At 41.3% G+C, this 26,181-nt stretch overlaps 1 protein-coding gene across 1 annotated transcript in view; it reads right to left on the bottom strand.

Annotated features, from left to right (window-relative positions):
* Positions 1–26,181, bottom strand: part of angpt4 (angiopoietin 4) — a 210,477-nt gene that overhangs the window by 50,049 nt on the left and 134,247 nt on the right. Inside the window, exon 4 of the mRNA XM_028812028.2 lies at positions 8,143–8,375. Within this exon, the coding sequence (XP_028667861.1) occupies positions 8,143–8,375 (233 nt within the window). The remainder of the gene's footprint in view (positions 1–8,142; positions 8,376–26,181) is intronic.

Genomic DNA, 26,181 nt, shown 5'->3' with positions numbered 1-26,181 from the left:
TGTGGCGTCCTTTCGTTCCTAACACATTACCAAGTCCATATCAGTAGAGATATCCAGCAGGATTTTTTTCCCCATTGAGATCTGATGTGTTTTCAAAGTGTTCTTTTTTTTTGAGCATATATATATATATATATACTATGGGGCTTACACATTACTAGTATATACTAGGGGGCTCACTTCGCTCGCCAACCCCCCTTGGCTGCGCTACACGCCAGCCACTTCGCGTCTCTGCTGCTCACGTTGTGAAGAGAGGGGCTGAACGCACCCCAAGGAGAGGCGGTCGCTCCTCCAAAACCCCCTCTTAAACGGTGATGCAGTAGGAAACAAATACAGTTTTTCTTTTACCTCCTCTTTGCTCGATCAGCTGCTGGCTTGCTGCTGCTGCCGTGCCGTGTGAGCTGCATCTCGCACGACACTTCAAACATTTAAAAGCCTGTACAGCAGCTGTCTTTGTCATCTACTCTTTGTCTTTTATTTCCGGCCCCAGGCTTGGTTAAATCTCTTGGCACAAAGTCTCGTCTTGCGGGACGTGAGTTCTTGATATTTTAGTTTATAATTTAAAAACGGAATAAGAATCTGAAAATCTAATGACATCAAATTAAAGTTTGATAAATTCTGAAAAGAATGATACCAAACATATTTATGTAGGTTGTAAAATAAGCCTGATTTAAAGCTTGACAAAAAACGTGACATAAAATCAATTTTAAGCTTAGGATTTTATATATAGAGAGCAGATAGATATATAGCGCAGGCCAGGGGGGTTGGCAAGTGAAGAAGCAGGGGGTAAGCCACCTAGTGTATATATTGTGGTAGCCGGCCCGGACACAGACAGGTGGACACGTTAATGTCACCCACAACACATTTATTATACATTTTGTTTACACAAATGTACCTCAAACCCCCCCCAAATACCCCAAAGTCCAGGCCACTCCTCGAATGCCTTTACTTCTTCAGGCCGCCTCCACTCCTCTCCTTCAAGCTTTGTCTTTTCTCCTCACCCAACTCCAGCCCTGAATGATGGGTGGCAGCCCCTTTTATTTGCACCTGGATCGTGCTCCAGGTGCTTCCTGGCAATCTCCCACCGACACTCCCCAGTGTGACGGAAGTGCCGGCTGCGTACCCGGAAGCACTCCGGGTGTTCCCACTCGTCTTCCCCCCAGCACTTCCTGGTGTGGCGGAAGTGCCGAGGTCCAGGGTTCTCCAGGTATTGGGGTGCCCCCTGGCGGTGACCAAAGGCCCATACAGGGTTGAGCTTCACAACCTTGTACCCGTGGTCCCCAACACAACCAGGGTAGACACCTCCTCGTGGTCTGGCCCTCAGCCCCCAGCCGCGTGCCACTATATATATATATATATATATATATATATATATATATACTGTGTGTATATATATATATATATATATATATATATATATATATATATATATATATATATATATATATATATATATATATATATATATATATATATTGTAAGATGACGCTATATAGCACCTGACCCGACACGGATTGGACACAGGGGGCATTTGTGTAAAATAAAACAAATACTTTTTATTTTCTTCCCCTGTCGGTGCACGTCTTTCCCGTGACCCACAGGCATTACACAATCCCAAGCACAAGCACACCACTAATACACCGCACTATCCTGCCTCCTTGGCACCATCACGCCTTCCAATCAACCTTGTCCTCCTCCACCTGACTCTGGCCACTGAGTGGTGGTCGCTGGCTCCTTTTGTAGTTCACCCGGAAGTGCTCCAGGTGCTTGATCACCGAGTTCCGGCTGCACTTCTGTGATGGATATGCTCAGGAGTCCCGAACACAGCCCCCCCTGGTGGTGCCTGCAGAACCCAACAGGGCTGCACCCAACTCCAATCCAATAGAGCCCTGTGGGAAACCGAGGCACCGCTCCAACCCAGGGGGGCCGGCCATCTAGCGTTCAGGGGGAGGTATTGCACCGTCTAGGGCTGCTCGCCCTGGATATAGTATAGAGGGGTGTCCCAGCTGGGCATGGACACCGGCCGCCTGCCACAATATGTATCCTGATCAGAAATGAGAAAATAAGGCAGGCTGGTGAATCCATAAAATGAAGAAGTAAGGGAAAGCATTTCAGTGATTTGGAGGATGTGAACAAAGGAGAAGCTTAGCTTAACACAGCACAAACCAATACAGCGCAGGTTCAAAGAGGTGAGCAGTCTTTTCATAGAAAAGATCTAGCAATGTCTAGTCAACAAAAACATTTTGGTTTGTAAAACATAACATAAAAAAGCCTGTACCGTTTTATACACACTGCTATGTACAGTTAGGTCCATAAATATTTGGACAGAGATAACTTTTGTCTAACTTTGGTTCTGTACATTACCACAATGAATTTTAAATGAAACAACTCAGATGCAGTTGAAGAGCAGACTTTCAGCTTTAATTCAGTGGGATGAACAAAATGAATACATAAAAATGTGAGGCAACTAAAACATTTAAAATGTTCATTTCTCATACTTGGTTGAAAACCGTTTGCTGGCAATGACAGCCTGAAGTCTTGAACTCATGGACATCACCAGATGCTGGGTTTCCTCCTTTTTAATGCTCTGCCAGGCCTTTACTGCAGCGACTTTCAGTTCATGTCTGTTTGTGGGCCTTTCTGTCTGAAGTTTAGTCTTCAACAAGTGAAATGCCTGCTCAATTGGGTTAAGATCAGGTGACTGACTTGGCCATTCAAGAATTTTCCACTTCTTTGCTTTAATAAACTCCTGGGTTGCTTTGTCTGTATGTTTTGGGTCATTGTCCATCTGTATCATGAAACGCCGCCCAATCAATTTGACTGCATTTAGCTGGATTTGAGCAGACAGTATGTCTCTGAACACCTCAAAATTCATTCGGCTGCTTCTGTCCTGTGTCACATCATCAATAAACACTAGTGTCCCAGTGCCACTGGCAGCCATGCACACCCAAACCATCACACTGCCTCCACCGTGTTTTATAGATGATGTGCTATGCTTTGGATAGTGAGCTGTTCCACGCCTTCTCCATACTTTTTTCTTGCCATCATTCTGGTAGACGTTGATCTTGGTTTCATCTGTCCAAAGAATGCTTTTCCAGAACTGTGCTGGCTTTTTTAGTCTTCAACAAGTGAAATGCATGCTCAATTGGGTTAAGATCAGGTGACTGACTTGGCCATTCAAGAATTTTCCACTTCTTTGCTTTAATAAACTCCTGGGTTGCTTTGGCTGTATGTTTTGGGTCATTGTCCATCTGTATCAAGTTCTTTAGCAAAGTCCAATCTAGCCTTTCTATTCTTGAGGCTTATGAGTGGCTTGCACCTTGCAGTGCACCCTCTGTATTTACTTTCATGCAGTCTTCTCTTTATGGTAGACTTGGATATCTACCCCCTGGAGAGTGTTGTTCACTTGGTTGGCTGTTGTGAAGGGGTTTCTCTTCACCATGGAAATGATTCTGCAATCATCCACCACTGTTGTCTTCCGTGGACGTCCAGGTCTTTTTGTGTTGCTGATTTCACCAGTGCTTGCTTTCTTTCTCAGGATGTACCAAACTGTAAATTTTGCCACTCGTAATATTGTAGCAATTTCTCGGATGGGTTTCTTCTGCTTTCGCAGCTTAAGGATGGCTTCTTTCACCTGCATGGAGAGCTCCTTTGACCGCATGTTGTCTGTTCACAGCAAAATCTTCCACATGCAAGCACCACACCTCAAATCAACTCCAGGCCTTTTATGTGCTTAATTGATAATGACATAACGACAGACTTGTCCACACCTGCCCATGAAATAGCCAAAGAGTCAATTGTCCAATTACTTTTGAGCCCCTGAAATGAAGGGATTGTGTTAAAAAAATGCTTTAGTTCCCTCACATTTTTATGCAATCGTTTTGTTCACCCCACTGAATTAAAGCTGAAAGTCTGCACTTCAACTGCATCTGGGTTGTTTCATTTAAAATTCATTGTGGTGATGTACAGAACCAAAATTAGAAAAAGTTGCCTCTGTCCAAATATTTATGGACCTAACTGTAGGCATACGAAATCAGATTGCTTGAAACAGGGACTTCAAGGTGATACAAAGTTGCATGTGCAGAGATTTGCCTTCATTTTATCAGTGAGCAGTAGATAATCTACGTAAGACCTGGAACTGCTTCCTTCAGGTGCTCCCGGGTCTGAGATAAATGAAGGTGAATCTTGTCAGCCTCGAGGAGTCAGTGTCGGGAGGTAGAGGAAAGAAGCTCATCAGAGTAGTGGAAGGAAAGAGAAGGCATTGTAGCTATGACTGTGGTATCTTGGATGTGCTTGCCTGCTCTTTAAGGTACTGAGCATAATGACAGGGGCTGTATTTGGACTCACGAGTGGGTTGGGTGTGATTGTGTCTGAGGATTGGGGCTCGGCGACCCCCCCCCCTTACCAGCCCCCACAGGTTATAGTGTGCAGGCATTTCAAATATAAATAGAGTACTCAATAGCTTTCTTAAGTCTCAGCATGCCATGATATTAGGAAAGTTCCATTCGCTCTTCATCAACTAATATTCTGTGTTTGTCTGTTACTTTTACTTTGCTTTTTCGCACACAATCTTTCATTGCCATCCACTGCCGCCCCTTTAAATTTCTGTTGCTTTTATTTTTACAGTATAGACTTCCTTGTCTAGCAAAGTATACAGCTAAATCAACCAAAACCTTAGCCACACAAATCTCTCACTTGGGAACACTGTGATTTCCTTGTTAGTTAATACAACAGTTGTCGAACAGTAAAGGAGATGCGTATCACACTGTGAATCTTTATAATCTTGGTCAGTGTAAAAAAAAATATGAATGGAGGATGTCTTTTAAATGTAAATTCTGCTGATGATGTTTTCTCACTCATACTGTATCTGATTCATTGCAGATTGCAATCTTCATATGTCACACAAAAACAAAGAAACAATAAAAGAATTTGAGGAGATTGTCTCTCTAAATAAGGCGACTGCAGCTGAGATTTGACTTTACAGTGGGGTGCAGCTCACTTCAAATTGGCGATCTGGCTCAAATTGTTACATGTGAACTGAACGTCAAAGCAATAGCCAGCGAGCGACCTACGTCCTTCCAGCGTGTGGCTGTAAAACATATCCGTGTTTATTCTATTCCAGGGATCCTCAGTCACAGTCCTGGAGGGCTGCAGTGGCTGCAGGTTTTCCTTACAACTAATTTGCTAATTAGAATTAGTCCTTGCTGACAATGAAACTTGGGATTTAACTATCTGGCTTGTTAGTACTTTCATTCATCCAAATTAAATTGTAATTGCACTGTAGAGTTTCCTTCTCTATTCATGTGTTTTGTGGACCAGAACAGATTTAAACTTAACACTCCTTCTGATTCACCTCTCGTTTATTGCTAAACATTTTTTAACACTGATTCTTCATGGTGCATAGATAGATAGATAGATAGATAGATAGATAGATAGATAGATAGATAGATAGATAGATAGATAGATAGATAGATAGATAGATAGATAGATAGATAGATAGATAGATAGATAGATAGATAGATAGATAGATAGATAGATACGGAGATTTAAAAGGAAGCACATTAACTGGAGAGCTTCTGGTTTATTGGTTATGTGAATTTCATTATGAAATAATGGCAGCAATGAAAACTTAAACTAAAATAGGCAATTAAAGGTTCAGAATTGTAACAGGCAAGATAACTTAAATTAAGCCCAAATACTTTAGCAGTAAATAAATGGGTTTTAATTAAGAAATTGTTTGAAGTGAAAACCTACAGCCATTGCGGGCCTCCAGGACTGTAATTGAGGACCTCTGATCTACAATTTAACTAACATTTTTCTTTGATGAATGAAAGTGCTAACAAGTCCATCCATCCATTATCCAACCCGCTATATTCTAATTACAGGGTCACGGGGGTCTGCTAGAGCCAATCCCAGCCAACACAGGGCGCAAGGCAGGAAACAAACCCTGGGCAGGGCGCCAGCCCACCACAGGGCACACACACCAAGCACAATTTAGGATCACCAATGCACCTAACCTGCATGTCTTTGGACTCTGAGAGGAAACCGGAGCACCCGGAGGAAACCCACACAGACACGGGGAGAACATGCAAACTCCACACAGGGAGGACCCGGGAAGCGAACCCGGGTCTCCTAACTGCGGCACAGCAGCACTACCCACTGTGTCACCATGCCGCCCAACAAATCCATCCATCCATCCATCCATTATCCAACCCGCTATATCCTAACACAGGGTCACGGGGGTCTGCTGGAGCCAATCCCAGCCAACTCAGGGTGCAAGGCAGGAACAAACCCAGGCAGGGCACCAGCCCACCGCAGGGCACACACACACACACCAAGCACACACTAGGGACAATTTAGAATCACCAGCCCACCGCAGTGCTAACAAATCATACTGTTAAATCCCAAGTTTCATTATCAACAAGGACTGAGTTCTTATTAGGAAACTGGCTGGAATGAAAACCTGTAGCCACTGCGGCCCTCCAGGACTGTGATTGAGGACCCCTATTCTGTTCATTGTTCCTTATCATCATGGGTCATTGTAACATCTACATTTATAGTCTTACATGTGAGTGTGCACAAAGTGTGTTATTTGATAATGGCTTTGTCACACACGTGTGTTTAGGAGACAGCTAAAGGGCTTAAATACAGGTAGTTCCATGCCAGACCATGGGGCGTCGTGCACTAATTTTCCCTCTCGATCTTTTGCAGACCATTCTAGGGAAATCCCACCCGGCTCTGGGGCAGCCACTGACGTCACTTCTGGTTCCGGTCGGGATGACATCACTTCCGCTACTCGCCTTTAAAGCTGCCATCTTGCTACCTGGAAGTCAGTTCTGTTTTGGACTCGATTGAATGAACATGTCTCTGTTCTTTGATAGCTTTTGCAGCCATAATCGATTAAATGGGTGGCTGAGCCCCAAACCTTCTCGATGTCTTTTGGTCGTTTTTCTGACAGCTTTCTTCTTTTTTTCTCTGTTTGTTTCTTAATCTTATCTATTATTTGATGTTTATTGTTTTATATTAGTTAGGTTTTAATGTCATCTTTTCTTTTATTCCTGTTGTCAGTCAGTCAGTGTCCAACCTGCTATATCCTAACACAGGGTCACAGTGATCTGCTGGAGCCAATCCCAGCCAGCACAGGGTGTAAGGCAGGAACAAACCCCAGGCAGGGCGCCAGCCCACCACAGGGCACACACACATACCCACACACTAAGCACACACTATGGACAATTTAGGATCACCAATGCACCTAACCTGCATGTCTTTGGACTGTGGGAGGAAACCCACACAGACACAGGGAGAACATGCAAACTCCACGCAGGGAGGACCCGGGAAGCGAACCTGGGTCTCCAAACTGTGCCACCGTGCCACCCATTCCTGTTGTAATCCTTTGAATAATTGTGAAGGGCTTAGAATATGGGAAAGATGCTATATAAATAAATGTATTATTATTAGTATTATTATTATTATTTCAAACGTGTGTGGGACACATACTCAGTCCTTATTAAACATGGGGTCCATGACCCTCATAAAATTATTATTTTCTATAGTTTCTGAGGTCTGCTTTTAAAGCTGTTTGAGAACTCCACTGAGTGTTTTCATTCTTCTGATTCAGCGTAAATTCATTTTACATGTTAATGGACGTGATCTTGTCTGAAATAATCTTTTCCATATAATTTATTTTTGTAACATATTAGAGATTAGACATCAGAGGAGTACAAAATGTTCAGAAATGTTCTCATTAGTTTGGTGCTTCTTGATGGATTCTTTAAAGTTCTTTTTCCTGGACAGGGGAGCGGATTAAGGAGTGCTTGATCCACAAATCTCCCTACTATGAAGCCATACAAGTAACACCTGACAGGATCTGCATGAAATATTTGGGAAGAGTATTTTAACGAGAGATTCATTAGCTTCTTTTAGTCTGACAGGTACTCACACTACCACCATCTTCAGCCTTGGTGGCTAACATTCCCAGATGTAAGTTTAACCAGCTGCATCAAATGAGCAGGCCTTTATGACAATGCCAGATGTTGTCTTTGGCACATCAGCTACAAGAGAGTACCTGATGACACTTCTGGCAATACCATGCATCTCTGTGTGCCAAGTACATGATTTGACAAGCATCTCACACCGTCGGCTTACCTCTCCCTTCTGTGACCAGATCTACTAGTGTCCGAACCGAGTCCATGAGCTGTAGCTGTTGTTTCTGCAGGGCGCTGTTGTTGTTACTGGCTGAATGCAGCTGTTTCTCCAAGCTCTCAATGGTGTTTGTTTGGCGGGACACAATCTGCTGGAGTCTCGCCTTCTCTAATTTGATACTTTCCACTTCTGTTCGATGTTTTGCCTCAATTTCCAAGACTTTGTTTTCCAAAACACTACAAATAAAGAAAAAAAAACAGGATAGAGAATTACTGAGGCTTTTCTTCCAGGATTCCAAGCCAAAAGTCAATAATAGTATCTTAGGTGTCAGCTTCAATCCACTGGGACACTAAAGTGACTGACTTTGGTCATCAAAGTTTACTGAGTTATGACCTCTGTGGCACCAGACTCAGTCCTTGAGGGAGAGAAAAAGAGATTATTTACAAATGAAGCACATTAAAGACAGTTAACAAAGTTTCCATTAGTGGGTGCCCCAGAAACGTCATCTAAATATCAGATACTTCTCAGAGAAAGTGCACAGAACTCAGTACCTGCATTTAGGCACCCACAAAATTTCAAATATTACATACTAGGGATCTGGACTGACAATCGGAAGGTTGCCGGTTCGAATCCCGTAAATGCCAATAGGGACCTGCAATTGCTGAGCGCTTTGAGTAGTGAGAAAAGTGCTATATAAATGCAAAGAATTATTATCAAAGAATTATTTAATTGACTATGCCATCAGAAAATAACTGGAAAGGCATGGCTTGGCAATGGTAGCCAGAGACATGGCCCTTCTCTCTAAAAAGAACATGGCAGTATCGTCGAGGTGTGTAAAGTTGCATTTGTATGAACCATAAGTTCTGAAACAACACCCTCTAGATCACAGGTGTCGAACTCCGGGCCTGGAGGGCCGCAGTGGCTGCAGGTTTTCATTCTAACAATTTACCATTTAATTAACTTATTTTTCCCTTCATTTTAATAGCCCTGTTTTTAAGGATTCAGTCCTCTCAATTGATTCTTTTCTTCATTAAATGGCAGCCAAACAGAAATGAGATGTGAAGCGAGCCAATAGATGACCAGCTAAACTGGGGCTTCCAACTCCAACCAATTTCACTCCAAACAGTTCCTTAATGGGAAGCCAATTCTTGCTGTTAATTAAAACCGTTACTTAATTCCACAGCTTGCTGCTGCTCTCATTCTGCTACAGCAGACATTTCCAAAACGGTTGATTTTCTGCTTTTTCTAAGAACGTCATCAAAATGTTTTGCTGACCTGAGAGATCAGCCTTACTGAGACCTCACCTTTCTTTATGTTTATAGATAATGTGGTTAGCTGGCCACGTGGCGGCTTATTTTGTGTCTCATTATTGTTTGGCTGCTAATTAAGAAAAAAAGAAAGAACTAAGGGGTGTAAGTCGTGTCAATTAAAACTAAAACAAAAGAAGTTAATTAGCAGCAAAAACAGGTCATTAATTAAGAAGGTAGTTAGAATGAAAACCTGTAGCCATTGCGGCCCTCCAGGACCGGAGCTCGACATCCCTAATCTAGACAGACAAGACCAAAGGGACTTATTTGGATCTTATGTACAGCACCATTTGCCACCTTGTCAACACTCAAAAAAGACTTCACTCCAAAAACTAGGCCTCAAAACTAGAAATATAAAGCCAGATTCAAAGCCCAAAGTAAGCCTGGCCCCCAAACTGAAGAAACAGGCATAAGGCATACACTCCACAAAGATACCCAAGTTTAAAGGAAGAGGAACCATACTGCTAACCCTTAAACCACCACAACCAGCTATAGTTGGTTCCCAGTGCAATTTTCCAGCACAATCAGTCAGTGCCGTACATTCGTTGAGCAGCCAGCTCATGACCCCTGCCTCCTCTTAGTGAATCAGCATCACTATCCCTGGGATTGAGCCGCTGCACTAGACTAGCCCGCCAGCATCAGCGTTTACCTCTGTGTGCTTGCGTGTAGTCAGTTCAAGCGCAGTTGGCTCGGTGATTTACTGAATTTCATCAATGGCCTCAGTTGCACCTTGTACATATGATAATAGATTGTTGCAGCAGTTTTTTTTGTAGGTTTTACAGTTCATTGGCAGTGTGTAAAATGATCAGCGTTGCAGTAATTGTGATGTTCTTAGCATGAAAAAAAATATGTGTTCCATTAAAACTTCACTTTTTCTTGGTGAATTGTGACGTTTCTTAAAAAGTGCAGCAAAAACATATTTGGCGGCCAGGGGTGCATTAACCCCCAAGTATGTGGTGGTTTATGAGTTAATCGAGAGATAGATGAATATGCAGAGAAGGATCAAAAACACAGGAATCTTCCTTAAAGCCAAAATGAGAGAAAAAAAAACATGTTGAAAAACCTGAGATCAAAAAGGTAAAAACCAGAGAAACATTAGAAAAACAGATTCTTTTTTGAAAGGGTGATTTAATGAGGGGTTTTGAAATAACTCAGATCAGGCGGTGAAATCCCGGATGCCTTTCATTTGTTGCATCATTACTTGAAGGTCGTGACACACTTGGCAATACGTGAAGAGGTCCTGAAAATGGAAACCCAAAATGGAGGCAATCAAGAAAATACAAAATGGCAGGTGAGATGGTGCAAAAAATATAACTCTTATCAGTAGAATCCTGCGAAAATATTCGTAATGCCAGGTCAACTTAATTTTACTTGCATTTCCTTATCACAGCATAATTGTGCACCGATGTTTTGTTTTGCAAATGTGTCAATCGACTGCTGTCAACGTGTGAAAACCGAAGCCCAAACATCAATCAATATGACGTTAAGACGTTTGCATGCATGTGTGTGTTTGAGTCTTTCACAGTGGAAACATGGCAGCTTCACTTATACCTGCTTGCTGGTGCAGGGGTAAGAACTGGTACTTTGTCAGCAAGGTGTTGCTGGTTCAATCCTGGGTCTTTCCTGTATTTAGTGCTTTGAGTGGTGGGCTGCTATTATTGTCACTATTATATAATAAAAACATACATTTGATTTGAGTCTCTAACAAATCAACAAAATAAGTGTGCTGTAATTAAAGAATAAAACTGAATAAAAACAATCACATAAAAAACACTTGTTTCATTATACCACATCTTTATTTGAAAAGTAACAGTTTCAGATTGGGGTTGGGGGAGTGTGAATGTAATTGAGAGAATAAAATTTAATAAAAAAATGCAAACTTTTACAAGTACCATAATTTTACACAAGCTGTTAAAGCTTTCACTTACAGTATGTGTGATTTTTTTTTTAATTTGGTTTTTATTCATGTTTATTTTTGAATAGAAGTGCATTTGCTTCAATTATTTGTTAGAGACTCTAATCAAATGTATGTTCTTATTATATAATAGTAACAGGAAAAGCAGCCCACCACTCAAAGCGCTGAAGGGAGAGAGGACCTGGGATTGAACCAGAAATGTCTTGATTACAAAGCAGCAGTTCTTACCAGCACAAGCGAAGCAGGTATCTGTGAGACCACCGTGTTCTACTGTGAAGGATACAAACACACACATTCATGCAAACATCTTGACTTCGTATCCATTGATATTTGGGCTTCAGTTTTTCACACATTGACAGCAACATGTCCATTGAACAATTTCTTTTTTCTTATGTTTTATTCTTGAATAAAAGCACACTTGTTTTGTTATACCTTGTGTGAAAGTGTTTATTTGATATTTGGGCTTCAGTCTTCACACATTACACACTTTGCTGTTATTATTATAACATATGAAAAAATTTTCTGCTTTAGTTTTGTGTTTGTTGTGGGGTGAAATTTTGAAATTTTGCATATAAGTTGATAAATATTTTGCATGTCATATTTGTATGGTTAAGTACCCCTACCCCCTTTAAGGTTTAAGTCTCTTTGTAATTTTACGATAGGGTTGGGTGAAGTGCCTCAAACAACTTTGGCAAGTGATTCTCTGCAGGACTCTCTCAATCAACCCCCACATGATTGTCAACTACCTAGTTGGCAAGCTTCACCTTAACAAATGGTTTTGGGAGCAGGTGTGAAGGCATTCTAGGCCCCGTTGGTCTGAAGTATGGCTGTTTGGAGTTGGCTTGTATCAGAAGCCTGTAAGTACCACGACACCGTTGGCTGTAGGGTTTAGACAGAGAATCTAGAAATTTTCTTTCTTAACCCCCAACTGATGAAGGAGCACCTCACACACCCATGAACTGAAAAGGACAACACAATGAAGAGCACAGCTCGGCAGCCATATTGAAACAGGCATGCAGCCATTCTGAAGAAAGCTGACCAAAAATGATGAGTTAACTAGAGACATTTAAAGTAACTAACAAGTCTGTGTGCCGCCTGAAACTACACATCAGCATTTATCAGGTTGTATGGTTGCCAATATTCACTTGTGCTTTGCCTATTGTTATTATTTATGAATATTATCAATAATACATTATTTAAAGTATAACTTAACTCCTGCTTGTCTTTTACTTCACCTAATTGCCTATAAATGTAGAAGGGAAGATGGGGAGAAGTGATATGATACAATACCTTATAAACAGTCGTAAGTCTGTGAGATATGAGGCATTCTGACTAAGACTACACATTAATAATACAAAAGGGGAAAGTAGAGTAATATATTACTCTGCCAAGACAAAACTTTGTTCAACACAGATCATTGAAGACATTGAACACACATGAAATGTATGTATTTCAAATAACGATATATTATTTTCCTATACAATTCCATACACCGCGCTTCCAGATAAACACACTTCAGCTATGAGAATTTTGTGTCTGACTTCAGCTGCCTTCTTGAGGGATGGGATACGTGGCTGCAGTGATGAGGAGTGTGAGTAAAAGGGAGCTCAGCATTACACATATTTTTTGCAGGCGTCAGAGATTCTAGTGTTTAAAGCATTTGAAATTTCCAAAAATTTACATTACATTTATATTCAGAAATTTCAAAAACCGCTAAGATGAGTGTTATGTGTACAGAATCAGAAACCAAACCCTTGCCAAAAATAACAAAACATTTTCTTTTTAATAATAATAATAATAATACTCATTATAAAAAAGTCAAACAGGAATGATTTTCAAAATACAAAGATAAAGCCTAATTGAAATTATCCAAAACCCAACAAAATCCAACTCAGCAACCCAGATATTAAAACCAAAGATGAGCAGGGAGTTCAAAAACCATAAAAATCAAACCAAAATATAGAAGTATTGTAAGGATGGAAGCAGAACATCAACGGCTGAAAGTGAATTCCTCAGTGGCTAGTTTATGGCTTTTATAGTTCTTGGGGCGATCCCACAGCTTGAGTGACAGGTGGCCCCACCCATTTCAGTTCAACATAAAGAAGATAAAAGTACATAACAGAAAAGGTTAATGAATACATGATTAACATAATGAGACAAAATAATACTAGAGTGTTAAAATACAAGGAAGGAGAAAACAAAAATATATTCAATAATAAATTATACAACATTATTTTTAAAGGACTAAAATAAAAAAAAATAAAGAAAACACATCAGCACCTGGGATGAGACCCTACCTATTGCCTAACATCCATTTCTGGCCAAAATTTTGCACTGCATATCATCCCAAGAACCTCACAAGTGGTGTCAGATTAGGTGAAGGAGTGGCGATGGTGTGGGATTCTTCTGTAGTCCGGGGACCTTGAAATATTGAAAACACTGTGAATATGTTCCAGAATATTTTCAAGTAAATTGTTAGGTCATCTGTCAGACAGTTAAACCTTGGCTGAAACTACATCATGTAGCAAGATGAATATTTTAAGTATACCAGCAAATCTGTAGAAAGAAATGCTGAAAAATTCATTTGAACAAACAAGTGAAAGTCCAGATCTCGACCACACTGACTTGGAACATTAAGAAAGCTGTGCAAAAACAAAGCCCCTAAAACATTAATAAACTGAAGCAGTACTATAAAAGAGGAGAGGGAAAAACTCCCTCATATGATTAAAGAAACAAATAAACTCATTCGGAAAGTGATTACTTCAGGATTGATGGTAGCTCGTGTAGACACTTCAGCTGCTCCGAGTCCAAGCAATTTGTTGCAAAATGTGTTAAGTATCTCTCAGGTGAATTATGCTGCATACAGTATGTGGAAAAACTACTGTCACTATACAACATACCACATACCCTAGCATTAAAGGAGCAGCCCATGCATCTGCGAAGATCAGTGCTGGCGAGAACACGGCTTTACACAAATCAGCTATCAAAAGAAAGATCAGCCTCCGCTGTAAACAACTTGAGAAGAAACAGAAGCGAGGTAAGTGAGTGACCTGGTGTCCGTATCAAGACAGAAAATACTCCAGTCAGGCTGGTGCTCCCTTCTATCCTGCTTTTAAATGTTTAATCACTGGACAATAAGCTGGATGATGAAAGACCTCAACAATGAAGGATCTGCTCTTAATAGCTTATTTAGATGCCATACTTTTGTTACACTTGTTTCTACTGTTGTTTTATATTACTAGGTGGTGTTTTATTTATTTATTATAATCTATTTCACATTATTATTAGCTATTTTTTTTACCCCAATATTTATTTATTTAAACTATGGTTTAGTTCTTTACCTGTCTTGCACTTGTCCTGTGTCTATGTATATGTTCTACTGCGGTCCTGAGCAATGTTATTTTGTGCCACTCTATGCCACAATACTGTGTATGAAGGTTATGACAGTAAAGCCACTTGACCTGACTTATTTTCTGCATATTAGCTTATTTTTGAGAAATAAATAACAACAAAAGGAAAAATGATGTCAAATGTTGTGTGTCTGGATCTTGTTTTTGAATTTTTTTTATAAGGAATCTCATGGTCACATCTATTAGTGACTCTAAGAAATCCCCATGGACAGGGTGGGTGCAACACATGAGTGGGCATTGGGATGGACTGGCACTCTGAACCCTGCAGACCTGAACTGCCTTTAGCACAGTTTGAGAATGTTATGAAGCGAAGTATACAAGAGAAAGATCTGCGTTCCAAGGTTTTGAAAAAAACCTGAACCCGAGGCAGGCAATGGTACTTTACAACTTTACTGGGTTGATCTTTGCTTAATATTTTTTTCCCAATTTCAAGCAGTAAAGCCTGCTTCTTTCTTCTTAACTGGAGCGAGAAGATTATGGTCTTAGAACAACCTGGAGCTGTGCCTGGTTAGGTAGATGTTTAGAAGCCCTTCTTTGAGGAAAAAAGTCCACAGCTTAAGCCCATAGCTGAGGAAAAGGACCACAAATGAAATGACATGCTTTTTATTGCTATACGTTATGAATCGCCAAATGTTTTACAACACCACCAGAGCACTTTTCAGGTTAAGGTTCTTGCTCAAGGACCCAACAGAGTAGGATCCCTTCTGGGAGTAACAGAATTTGAACCAACAACCATTAAGATACCAGCATGGGTCCTTATCTTCAGAGCCACCACTCTTCCATGCATGACCAGGAGAATAAAAGGTAGAATAAAATGAAAAATAACACCCATAGGGTAAACCCTTAATGGAGACAAACATCGTAAAGAAAAGGAAGAAGAAGTCCATAGAAAACACAAATCACTAGCAGAAAGTCAATAACAACAAGGAGCAGTCTAAATGTTCTTTCCTCTTATGCCTTCAGCAAGTAGATTACCGTTCATCTTAAATAGACAACAACTTCCAATTGCATTTGGTATAACTATAAATAAATCTCAGGGCCAGATTTATAACCTAATAATAAGATAAGCGAGCTATTGAATGAGGTTGACCTGTCATAGGCTGTCAGGGGGCACACCACCCTAGTATATACTGTGTGTTCAAGGTGAGACACAAAAATAACCGGATTAGTAAAAAAAAAAAAAATTATCGATGAATTACAGCATTCTAAACATTGTCACCTTCTATATACCACCCCCTCCTGATTTCTACACCACTCCATACGTATCTTCCATTGATTGAAACAATGCTGGAAGTCTTCTTGCTTGAGGCTCTTCAACAGGGCTTACTGTTTCTGTCTTCACTTCATCCATTGAAGAAAAATGTGTCTTCCTTCAGGTCACTTTGATTTTCGGGAACAAGTAAAAATCACAGAGAGCTAAATCGGCAAATAGGAAGGATGATCGAGGACAGGAATGTTTTTTGTCAGTCATAAACTGATTTACGGAAAAAAGATAAAATTTGCCAGAAATTTGATGTTGATTCGCGACATTATCGTGGTAACTCGTGTTGTAGCGATTGTTGTGTAAATACTGACTGGGCTATTCACAGGATATGCCTAGTGGTTGATTGTTTGAAAGGTTGTGTAGGAGGGGAATATAGTTCTATGATTCACATCCAGCCCCACCTCAGACGGTTTTCAGCAAAGCCCCAAGCTCAGTCCAGTTATTTTTGTGTCTCACCTTGTTGTATATAGAATAGTAAAGTACAGTGTAACCTCGGTTCACGAACGACCCTCGGTACACGTACAAATCGGTTTACGACCAAAAGTCCGCCCAAACTTTTGCCTTGGTTCATGACCACACACTCGGTATACAAACAAGCAGTTTCCCTTTCGGTTTGTACATGTTCAGTCTCTCCCTGTGCATTTCCTGTGCAGCGAACAAGAGAGAGAGCGAGAGAGCGCGACACACACACACACACACACAGAGAGAGAGGCAGCGGCGAGAGAGACAGACGCACACACACAGGCAGTGCTAGAGAGAGAGACGAGAGAGAGACGCGCACACACACAGGCAGCACGAGAGAGAGACACACGCACACACACACGCGAGAGAGAGTGGGGGCTGGACGCATAAGGTTGGAAGGCAGTTAAAGAATGCACTGGTGCTTGATTTTGTTTTTCACTTCTGTTTACAGAGATCAAATTCGTAGCGTGCATTGTTGCAATGTTACTTTTCTTGGTGGTTTATTAAATTACGGATTTTTTTCAAATGTTCATTTTTTCCCTGTGCTTAAAACTCATTAAAAAAAAAGTGTTTTTAGCCAGCGGTTGGTAGCGCTATAGCGTGAACTATTGCAGTGTTAGTTTTCTCTGTTGTTCAAGGTTTTCTCAGTGTTATTCAATGTTTTTACATTTAGTTTACTATTACGCTGTGCATTCTATGGTTTAATTAACTATATTTGTGCTTAATAACTTAAAAAAAATATTATATTTACATACAGTTCGTATGGTCCTGGAACGGATTAATTGTATTTACATACAATCCTATGGGGGAAATTGCTTCGGTTTCACGACCAAATCGGTTTACGACCAGAGTTTTGGAACGAATATGTCGTGAACTCGAGGTTCCACTGTACTTTATTAACACTGCTATTCTCATTTCTATCTACTCTCTGATTTGATTCCCAGGTCAATTCATTTTCCCTGTTTTACTTTCATCTCCCAAAGATATACTTCATATAATAATCAACAACTTTAAATTTGACCCAGGAATGTCAAAGTTTTGGGGTTAGCAACCAGCATCATTGCCGAAACAACAGCAAAGTTTTCAGTTGGGTGTGAAAGGACTGTGCCCTGTCCAGTTCTGGGTTCTTCACTGCTGCTTTTTTCAGCAGTCTTTGCAACACGGGGCCCTCATGTCTATCTTTGGTGTGCAGGAAGGAACCCACAGGTAGGTACAAGTAGGGATTGTGCACATACCACCAAGAAAGTAAGCAAGCTGAGATTAATTCCAAGTTTCCTGGAGCTGTGAGGTTACCACTGCAGACAAAACATTGGAAAGAGGCTCTACAAGCAAAATAGCTGAAATATAACCAAAAAGCTTGTTGGACCCAGGAGAAAGATTTATTAGGCTGTTTATGCACCTCTTATATTTTTATAGTTTATGTAAGATTTAAACACTGCTCCGTTAAATTCTTTTTTAAGAGCCCACTTTTAAAAGAACTTTGTAAGCAAGCTCACTGTTGTAAAGATCAGTGTTTTAAGTAATGGTTGGCTAGTGACCTGCCATACCAGTCTTTATATACCAGAAGCATTTAAGGTGAAAAATAAGTATCTATAACATTATTTATTTTCTAAGCTTGTATAAACCTGACTTGATCTGTAAATCAAACTAAGGCAATCAGGTGTAAAGTATTAAAAATTAGAGACTCAGACATACAGCCCTACACACCAGCACTCTGGGCAGTTTGTTCTGTTTCTTGTGCAGTCCACTGGGTAAGACCGAGGGGCAAACTGGGACACCTCTGGAGGGATTGTTACTCATGGATAGCCTGGATAGACTCTAAGTACAAAAAAGAGTTAGAGTCTCCTGGAGATCCATGTTATTAGCAGAATTTATTATAAAGAATAAACAAAAAAAAAACAGAAAAAAATAAGCAACGGATCCTGAGGAGTCTTCCAAGGCTTTGTGGTCAGTGCTTTTGGCAAGCTAGTGTGGCTCCAGCAGTTGTGGGTCCAAGAATGAGATGTCCACTTCTGGTCTGGGGGCCAGAAGGGCCAGGTCTTCAAGGAGGGGTGCAGGACTTATGGTGTTAGTAGTCTTCAGGGTGCTCCTCCTCCACTCGCAAACTGGAAGAGAGGTTAGTGTATGTGCTACAACATAAGGCATTTTCCTGTTTGAAGCAATTTGAAGCCTTCACTGTGCATGAACTTGTGGAGAGTCTCATGGATATTGGTTTGGGTTATCATGAGGAAAACAAAAAATAGTGAAACTCTGTCATTACCATAGTTTCCATTTACACAAGAGTGGAGGAAAATTCCCTGAAGAAGAATGACCCTCGCTTCATGTATATTCACCACAAACTCTGGCTCTCTTCACTCACCTGGATATATAAATCACTGCTCACCCTGAAATCAGCATTCTGTTTGAAACTTGTTTTAGAAGAGAACAGGCCTCAACTCTAAAAAGCATTATAATCATAGACAGCAGCTCAGAGGGCCAGCATCAATGATAACAAGTATCTAATTTCATTTCCTTTTCTTTGATTTCCAGTTCAGGACGTTAAAAAGATGGAACCACTACAGATTTCTTTTATCCTTTGTCTTTTTTAATAAATGTACTGTATATATATTGTCACATGTGTGCCTGCAGATCAGCTTCCTGGCTCCTGTGAGATAAACAATTTCACGCCAGGATGAGAGGGGGCACTTTTTTGTAGCATCAGAAGGCTGCCTAAGGATGATACCTAGTTTTCGCCGAGAAGATTTCGCCCATTCCATTGCCCCATAACAACAAAATAGAGGCCACTCAGGGGAATGTGCGGTCAGACTTTGGCCACTCAAGAGGAGGACAGAGCTCCAACTCCATAGCCGAACTATCACTATTACAGAAGAGTCTATCAAGAGATATATTTGTTTTCATATTAACTATATTTTTGTTACAATAAATGGGATAACCCAGCAGAGCCCCCAACCTTTTGCCTTCCTATGTCTGCTTTCCTAACCATTTTACTACATGTATTATTGTCCACATGTGTGTGCATGGAGAACAGCTTAAAGGCCCTTTTGAGGGTAATCATCCTCCAGGCCATGGGTTGGCGATGTTGCCCTTTTTCTTCTTTATTTCCTCTGCGGAATAGGAGGCTTGGCAGCCAGACCATCTATGCACATCAATTCGGTCATCTGACCTCCTCAACCAGCCTCCTTGCTCCCTGGGACACCTGAAAAACAGGCTCTGATGCTATCATTAACAGTCCATGGCTTACGTCTGAGATGTTCTCACATTTCTTTTAGTTATTTAAAACAACCAATTATGCAGGGTCACTTCAATGCCCCAGCCCTTTATGATCTTCTTTAGTCTTTTGCTACATTTTATATATCTATCTATTATATAAAAAAATTTTGGGTCGAGATGTGATCATCTCGGGGAGACACTTTAAAGTCCTGCGAGACTACTTGCACGTCACTCCCTACTTACAAACAATTTCTCGGAGACGCTTTAACATCCCATGAGACAAAGAAGTGAGACAAAAGGACAGCTGCTGTACAGGCTTTTAAATGATTGACATGCAGATCATGCAGCTCGGTAACAGCTAGCAACATGCCAGTGAGTGGCAGAGACACGAAGTGGCTAGCTTGAAGCACTCCCCTGGGGTGGGGGTTGTGGGGTCGGCAAGCGAAACAAGTAGGGGGCACAGCACTCTAGTACTGTACATATATATATACTGTATATATAAACATATATATATATATATATATATATATTTGCAGTTGGAGATCCACAAAGGGAGAAAAAACGAATCACGTATCATAAAATAGTTTTATTCCTGAGCTTTCAACCCCTGTCAGGGGTCTTCATCAGAGGATAATGCTTAGACTTACAAGAATCAAAGGCAATATATAGCAACACATTCAGTGGGGGGTGGGTGGAGGTGACTAAGTCCGTACCCCCCCCCCCTTTGATCATACGGACTTAGTCACCTCCACCAACCCCCCACTGAATGTGTTGCTATATATTGCCTTTGATTCTTGTAAGTCTAAGCATTATCCTCTGATGAAGACCCCTGACAGGGGTTGAAAGCTCAGGAATAAAACTATTTTATGATACGTGATTCGTTTTTTCTCCCTTTGTGGATCTCCAACTGCAAATATGCAAACCGTATCACAGACCTTCTCTTCCATATATATATATATATATATATATATATATATATATATATATATATATATATATAGTATCATACATGTGCGCGTGGGAGGCAGCTAGAGGGCTCAAATAATTGTAGTAGTATCTCGCCAGACCAGGGGGTGGCAAGCTGCACTAACTTTCTCTCTCCGTATTCTGCACACTATACTCGGGGAAATCCCACAAGGTACTGGTGCCATGGAAGACGTCACTTCCAGTACTGGCACCATGGATGATGCCACTTCCTGTCTCGACAACATCACTTCCGGTTCCGGTCCAGATGACGTTACTTCCGATCACGGCCTTTAAAGCCACCATTTTACTCAACTCGAATCGGTTCTCTTTTGGACTCCAACCTGTAAACAACTCAACAAAAATAAGAATTTGCAGCCAAGGCATACTGTAATATACTGTACGGGTGGCTGTCCCAAACCTTTTTAATGTCTGCTCACTGTTATTGTGACAACAGTCACAAGAATAATGAGAAGACATCAAAAATGTTTGAGGCAGCTATTTGTTTATTGTGCCCTGGCTGCAAAATGGGTGTGGTTAATGAGTTGTGTTCAGGTTCAAGTCCAAAACAGAACTGATTTTAAGGCTGTAAAGACGGCGACTTTAAAGGCCAAGACAGGAAGTGACATCATCAATTAGCCTAGAACTGGATGTGACGTCATCGATGGCACTGGAAACAGAACTACTATTATTCAGGCCCTTTAGCTGCCTCTCAATCGCACATGTGTGACAATATATATTGTCACGCTTGGGTCACAGATTTGCACAGAAACACAGGAGGTTGTAGAGACAGGAACTTTATTCATCCACTGCAAACGAACAGTTGTCTCTTTTTCAAAAGTTTATACGCGCTCCATGACAAGACAGAGATGACAGTTCCGTCTCACAATTAAAAGAATGCAAACATATCTTCCTCTTCAAAGGAGTGCGCGTCAGGAACAGAGACTGTCATAAAGATAGAGAAAAGCAAACAGATCAATAGGGCTGTTTGGCTTTTAAGTATGCGAAGCACCGCCGCACAAAGCTGTTGAAGGCGGCAGCTCACACCCCCTCCGTCAAGAGCATAGAAAGAGAGAGAGAGACAGAGAAAAACAAGCAAGCAAAAATCAATACGTGCCCTTCGAGCTTTTAAGTATGCGAAGCACCGTGCAGCATGTCACTTCAGGAAGCAGCTGCACAGAAGGTAGCAACGTGAAGATAATCTTTCAGCATTTTTACACAAGCGTCCTTATCGTCTAGGTGTGCGAACAGCCCCCCTGCTCAAAGGAGTCAGGAGCAGAGAATGTCAGAGAGAGAGAGAAGCAAACAATCAAAATCCGGGGCTGTTCAGGCTTTTAAGTATGCGAAGTACCGCACGGGAAGCATATCACGAAACAAAGCACAAGTAAGCCCAGCAAGCAATGGAACAATGTGAACGTAGTCTTTCAGAGTTTTATAGACGAGTGTCCGTATCCTGTAGGGGTATGATCAGCCCCCCAGCACACAATATATATATTATATTATATATTACAGTGCAGCCAGAAAGTATTCACAGCGCATCACTTTCTCCACATTTTGTTATGTTACAGCCTTATTCCAAAATGGATTAAATTCATTTTTTTCCTCAGAATTCTACACACAACACCCCATAATGACAACGTGAAAAAAGTTTACTTGAGGTTTTTGCAAATTTATTAAAAATAAAAAAATTGAGAAATCACATGTACATACAGTGGTGTGAAAAACTATTTGCCCCCATCCTGATTTCTTATTCTTTTGCATGTTTGTCACACAAAATGTTTCTGATCATCAAACACATTTAACCATTAGTCAAATATAACACAAGTAAACACAAAATGCAGTTTGTAAATGGTGGTTTTTATTATTTAGGGAGAAAAAAAAATCCAAACCTACATGGCCCTGTGTGAAAAAGTAATTGCCCCCTGAACTTAATAACTGGTTGGGCCACCCTTAGCAGCAATAACTGCAATCAAGCATTTGCGATAACTTGCAATGAGTCTTTTACAGCGCTCTGGAGGAATTTTGGCCCACTCTACCTTTGCAAAATTGTTGTAATTCAGCTTTATTTGAGGGTTTTCTAGCATGAACTGCCTTTTTAGGTCATGCCATAGAATCTCAATTGGATTCAGGTCAGGACTTTGACTAGGCCACTCCAAAGTCTTCATTTTGTTTTTCTTCAGCCATTCAGAGGTGGATTTGCTGGTGTGTTTTGGGTCATTGTCCTGTTGCAGCACCCAAGATCGCTTCAGCTTGAGTTGACGAACAGATGACCGGACATTCTCCTTCAGGATTTTTTGGTAGACTGTAGAATTCATGGTTCCATCTATCACAGCAAGCCTTCCAGGTCCTGAAGCAGCAAAACAACCCCAGACCATCACACTACCACCACCATATTTTACTGTTGGTATGATGTTCTTTTTCTGAAATGCTGTGTTCCTTTTACGCCAGATGTAACGGGACATTTGCCTTCCAAAAAGTTCAACTTTTGACTCATCAGTCCACAAGGTATTTTCCCAAAAGTCTTGGCAATCATTGAGATGTTTCTTAGCAAAATTGAGACGAGCCCTAATGTTCTTTTTGCTTAACAGTGGTTTGCGTCTTGGAAATCTGCCATGCAGGCCGTTTTTGCCCCAGTCTCTTTCTTATGGTGGAGTCGTTAACACTGACCTTAATTGAGGCAAGTGAGGCCCTGCAGTTCTTTAGACGTTGTCCTGGGGTCTTTTGTGACCTCTCGGATGAGTCGTCTCTGCGCTCTTGGGGTAATTTTGGTCGGCCGGCCACTCCTGGAAGGTTCACCACTGTTCCATGTTTTTGCCATTTGTGGATAATGGCTCTCACTGTGGTTCGCTGTGGAGTCCCAAAGCTTTAGAAATGGCTTTATAACCTTTACCAGACTGATAGATCTCAATTACTTCTGTTCTCATTTGTTTCTGAATTTCTTTGGATCATGGCATGATGTCTAGCTTTTGAGGTGCTTTTGGTCTACTTCTCTGTGTCAGGCAGCTCCTATTTAAGTGATTTCTTGATTGAAACAGGTGTGGCAGTAATCAGGCCTGGGGGTGGCTACGGAAATTGAACTCAGGTGTGATACACCACAGTTAGGTTATTTTTTTAACAAGGGGGGCAATTACTTTTCACACAGGGCCATGTATGTTTGGATTTTTTTTCTCCCTAAATAATAAACACCATCATTGAAAAAACTGCATTTTGTGTTTACTTGTGTTATATTTGACTAATGGTTAAATGTGTTTGATGATCAGAAACATTTTGTGTGACAAACATGCAAAAGAATAAGAAATCAGGAAGGGGGCAAATAGTTTTTCACACCACTGTAAGTATTCACAGCCTTTGCCATGAAGCTCGAAATTGAGCTCAGGTGCATCCTGTTTCCCCTGATCATCCTTGAGATGTTTCTGCAGCTTAATTGGAGTCCACCTGTGGTGAATTCAGTTGGTTGGACCTGATTTGGAAAGGCACACACCTGTCTATATAAGGTCGCACAGTTGACAGTTCATGTCAGAGCACAAACCAAGCATGAAGTCAAAGGAATTGTCTGTAGATCTCCGAGACAGGATTGTCTCGAGGCACAAATATGGGGAAGGTTACAGAAAAATTTCTGCTGCTTTGAAGGTCCCAATGAGCACAGTGGCCTCCATCATCCGTAAGTCGAAGAAGTTCAAAACCACCAGGACTCTTCCTAGAGCTGGCCAGCCATCTAAACTGAGCGATCGGGGGAGAAGGGCCTTAGTCAGGGAGGTGACCAAAAACCTGATGGTCACTCTGTCAGAGCTCCAGAGGTCCTCTGTGGAGAGAGGAGAACCTTCCAGAAGGACAACCATCTCTGCAGCAATCCACCAATCAGGCCTGTATGGTAGAGTGGCCAGACGGAAGCCACTCCTTAGTAAAAGGCACATGGCAGCCCACCTGGAGTTTGCCAAAAGGCACCTGAAAGACTCTCAGACCATGAGAAAGAAAATACTCTGGTCTGATGAGACAAAGATTGAACTCTTTGGTGTGAATGCCAGGCGTCACGTTTGGAGGAAACCTGGCACCATCCCTACAGTGAAGTATGGTGGTGGCAGCATCACGCTGCGGCAGGAACTGGGAGACTACTAAGGATAAAGGGAAAGATGACTGCAGCAATGTACAGAGACATCCTGGATGAAAACCTGCTCCAGAGCGCTCTTGACCTCAGACTGGGGTGACAGTTCATCTTTCAGCAGGACAACGACCCTAAGCACACAGCCAAGATATCAAAGGAGTGGCTTCAGGACAACTCTGTGAATGTCCTTGAGTGGCCCAGCCAGAGCCCAGACTTGAATCTGATTGAACATCTCTGGAGAGATCTTGAAATGGCTGTGCACTGACGCTTCCCATCCAACCTGATGGAGCTTGAGAGGTGCTGCAAAGAGGAATGGGCAAAACTGGCCAAGGATAGGTGTGCCAAGCTTGTGGCATCATATTCAAAAAGACTTGAGGCTGGAATTGCTGCCAAAGGTGCATCGACAAAGTATTGAGCAAAGGCTGTGAATACTTATGTACATGGGATTTCTCAATTTTTTTATTTTTAATAAATTTGCAAAAACCTCAAGTAAACTTTTTCACGTTGTCATTATGGGGTGTTGTGTGTAGAATTCTGAGAAAAAAAAAAGAATTTAATCCATATTGGAATAAGGCTGTAACATAACAAAATGTGGAAAAAGTGATGCGCTGTGAATACTTTCTGGGCGCACTGTATATATTGCTCTGCCAGGACGCCTTCACGCTTGAAGGACCGGGAGAGGAAGTGTGGCCAGAGCATTACTTCTCCTGGAGAGCTAGGTGGCGGAGTTGGATGTGGCTCCGTTGGGATGTGTGGGCGCTGCCAGGGGGTTCTGAAGGTGCTGCTGAGCCCTTCTCGGCAGCTCTTCCACCACACCTGGAAATGCTGCTGGAAGTGAGTCACCAGGTACCTGGCACACTTCCGGGTGACTTATAAAAGGGGCCAGCAGACACTATTCCAGGAGCCAGAGTCGGGACGAGGGAGACAAAGCTTGCCTGGAAAAGTGCAGGAGAAAAAAAAAAGAAATGGAAGACAATTGTGTTGTGCTGTGTGTTTTGAAACTGTGTTATAATTGTGGGGAACAAGGAAGGCATTTCCCACAAGAGAAAAGGAAAAATAAAATTGCTGCATGTTTAGAAGTTGTGCCTCTGTGTGTTTCTGTGTCAGGTTGGGGCAGCACTCCCCGTCTTGGTGGTCCACAATATATATATATATATATATATATATATTTACATACATAAAATAGAGATGGTTTTATTTTTTGGATTACCTACAAAACAAAACGTAACAATTCTGTTAAAGCAATACCATTCTAGAATCCTAGTTTAAGGTAGAGAAATTCTTAGTATTTAATGGACCATGTTTTGCTGGGGGTCTCCTAAAGCCTTTTGGGTCGGTGCAACGTGTTTCCCTGTAGTCTCAATCGGATGTGCATTTTTTATTTTCCTGTTTTCTTTTCTGCATGCCTT

Source organism: Erpetoichthys calabaricus, chromosome 10, assembly GCF_900747795.2.
Source record: "Erpetoichthys calabaricus chromosome 10, fErpCal1.3, whole genome shotgun sequence".
In the NCBI taxonomy this organism is placed as follows: Eukaryota; Metazoa; Chordata; class Cladistia; order Polypteriformes; family Polypteridae; genus Erpetoichthys; species Erpetoichthys calabaricus.
This window is presented reverse-complemented; position numbering and strand designations above follow the sequence as displayed.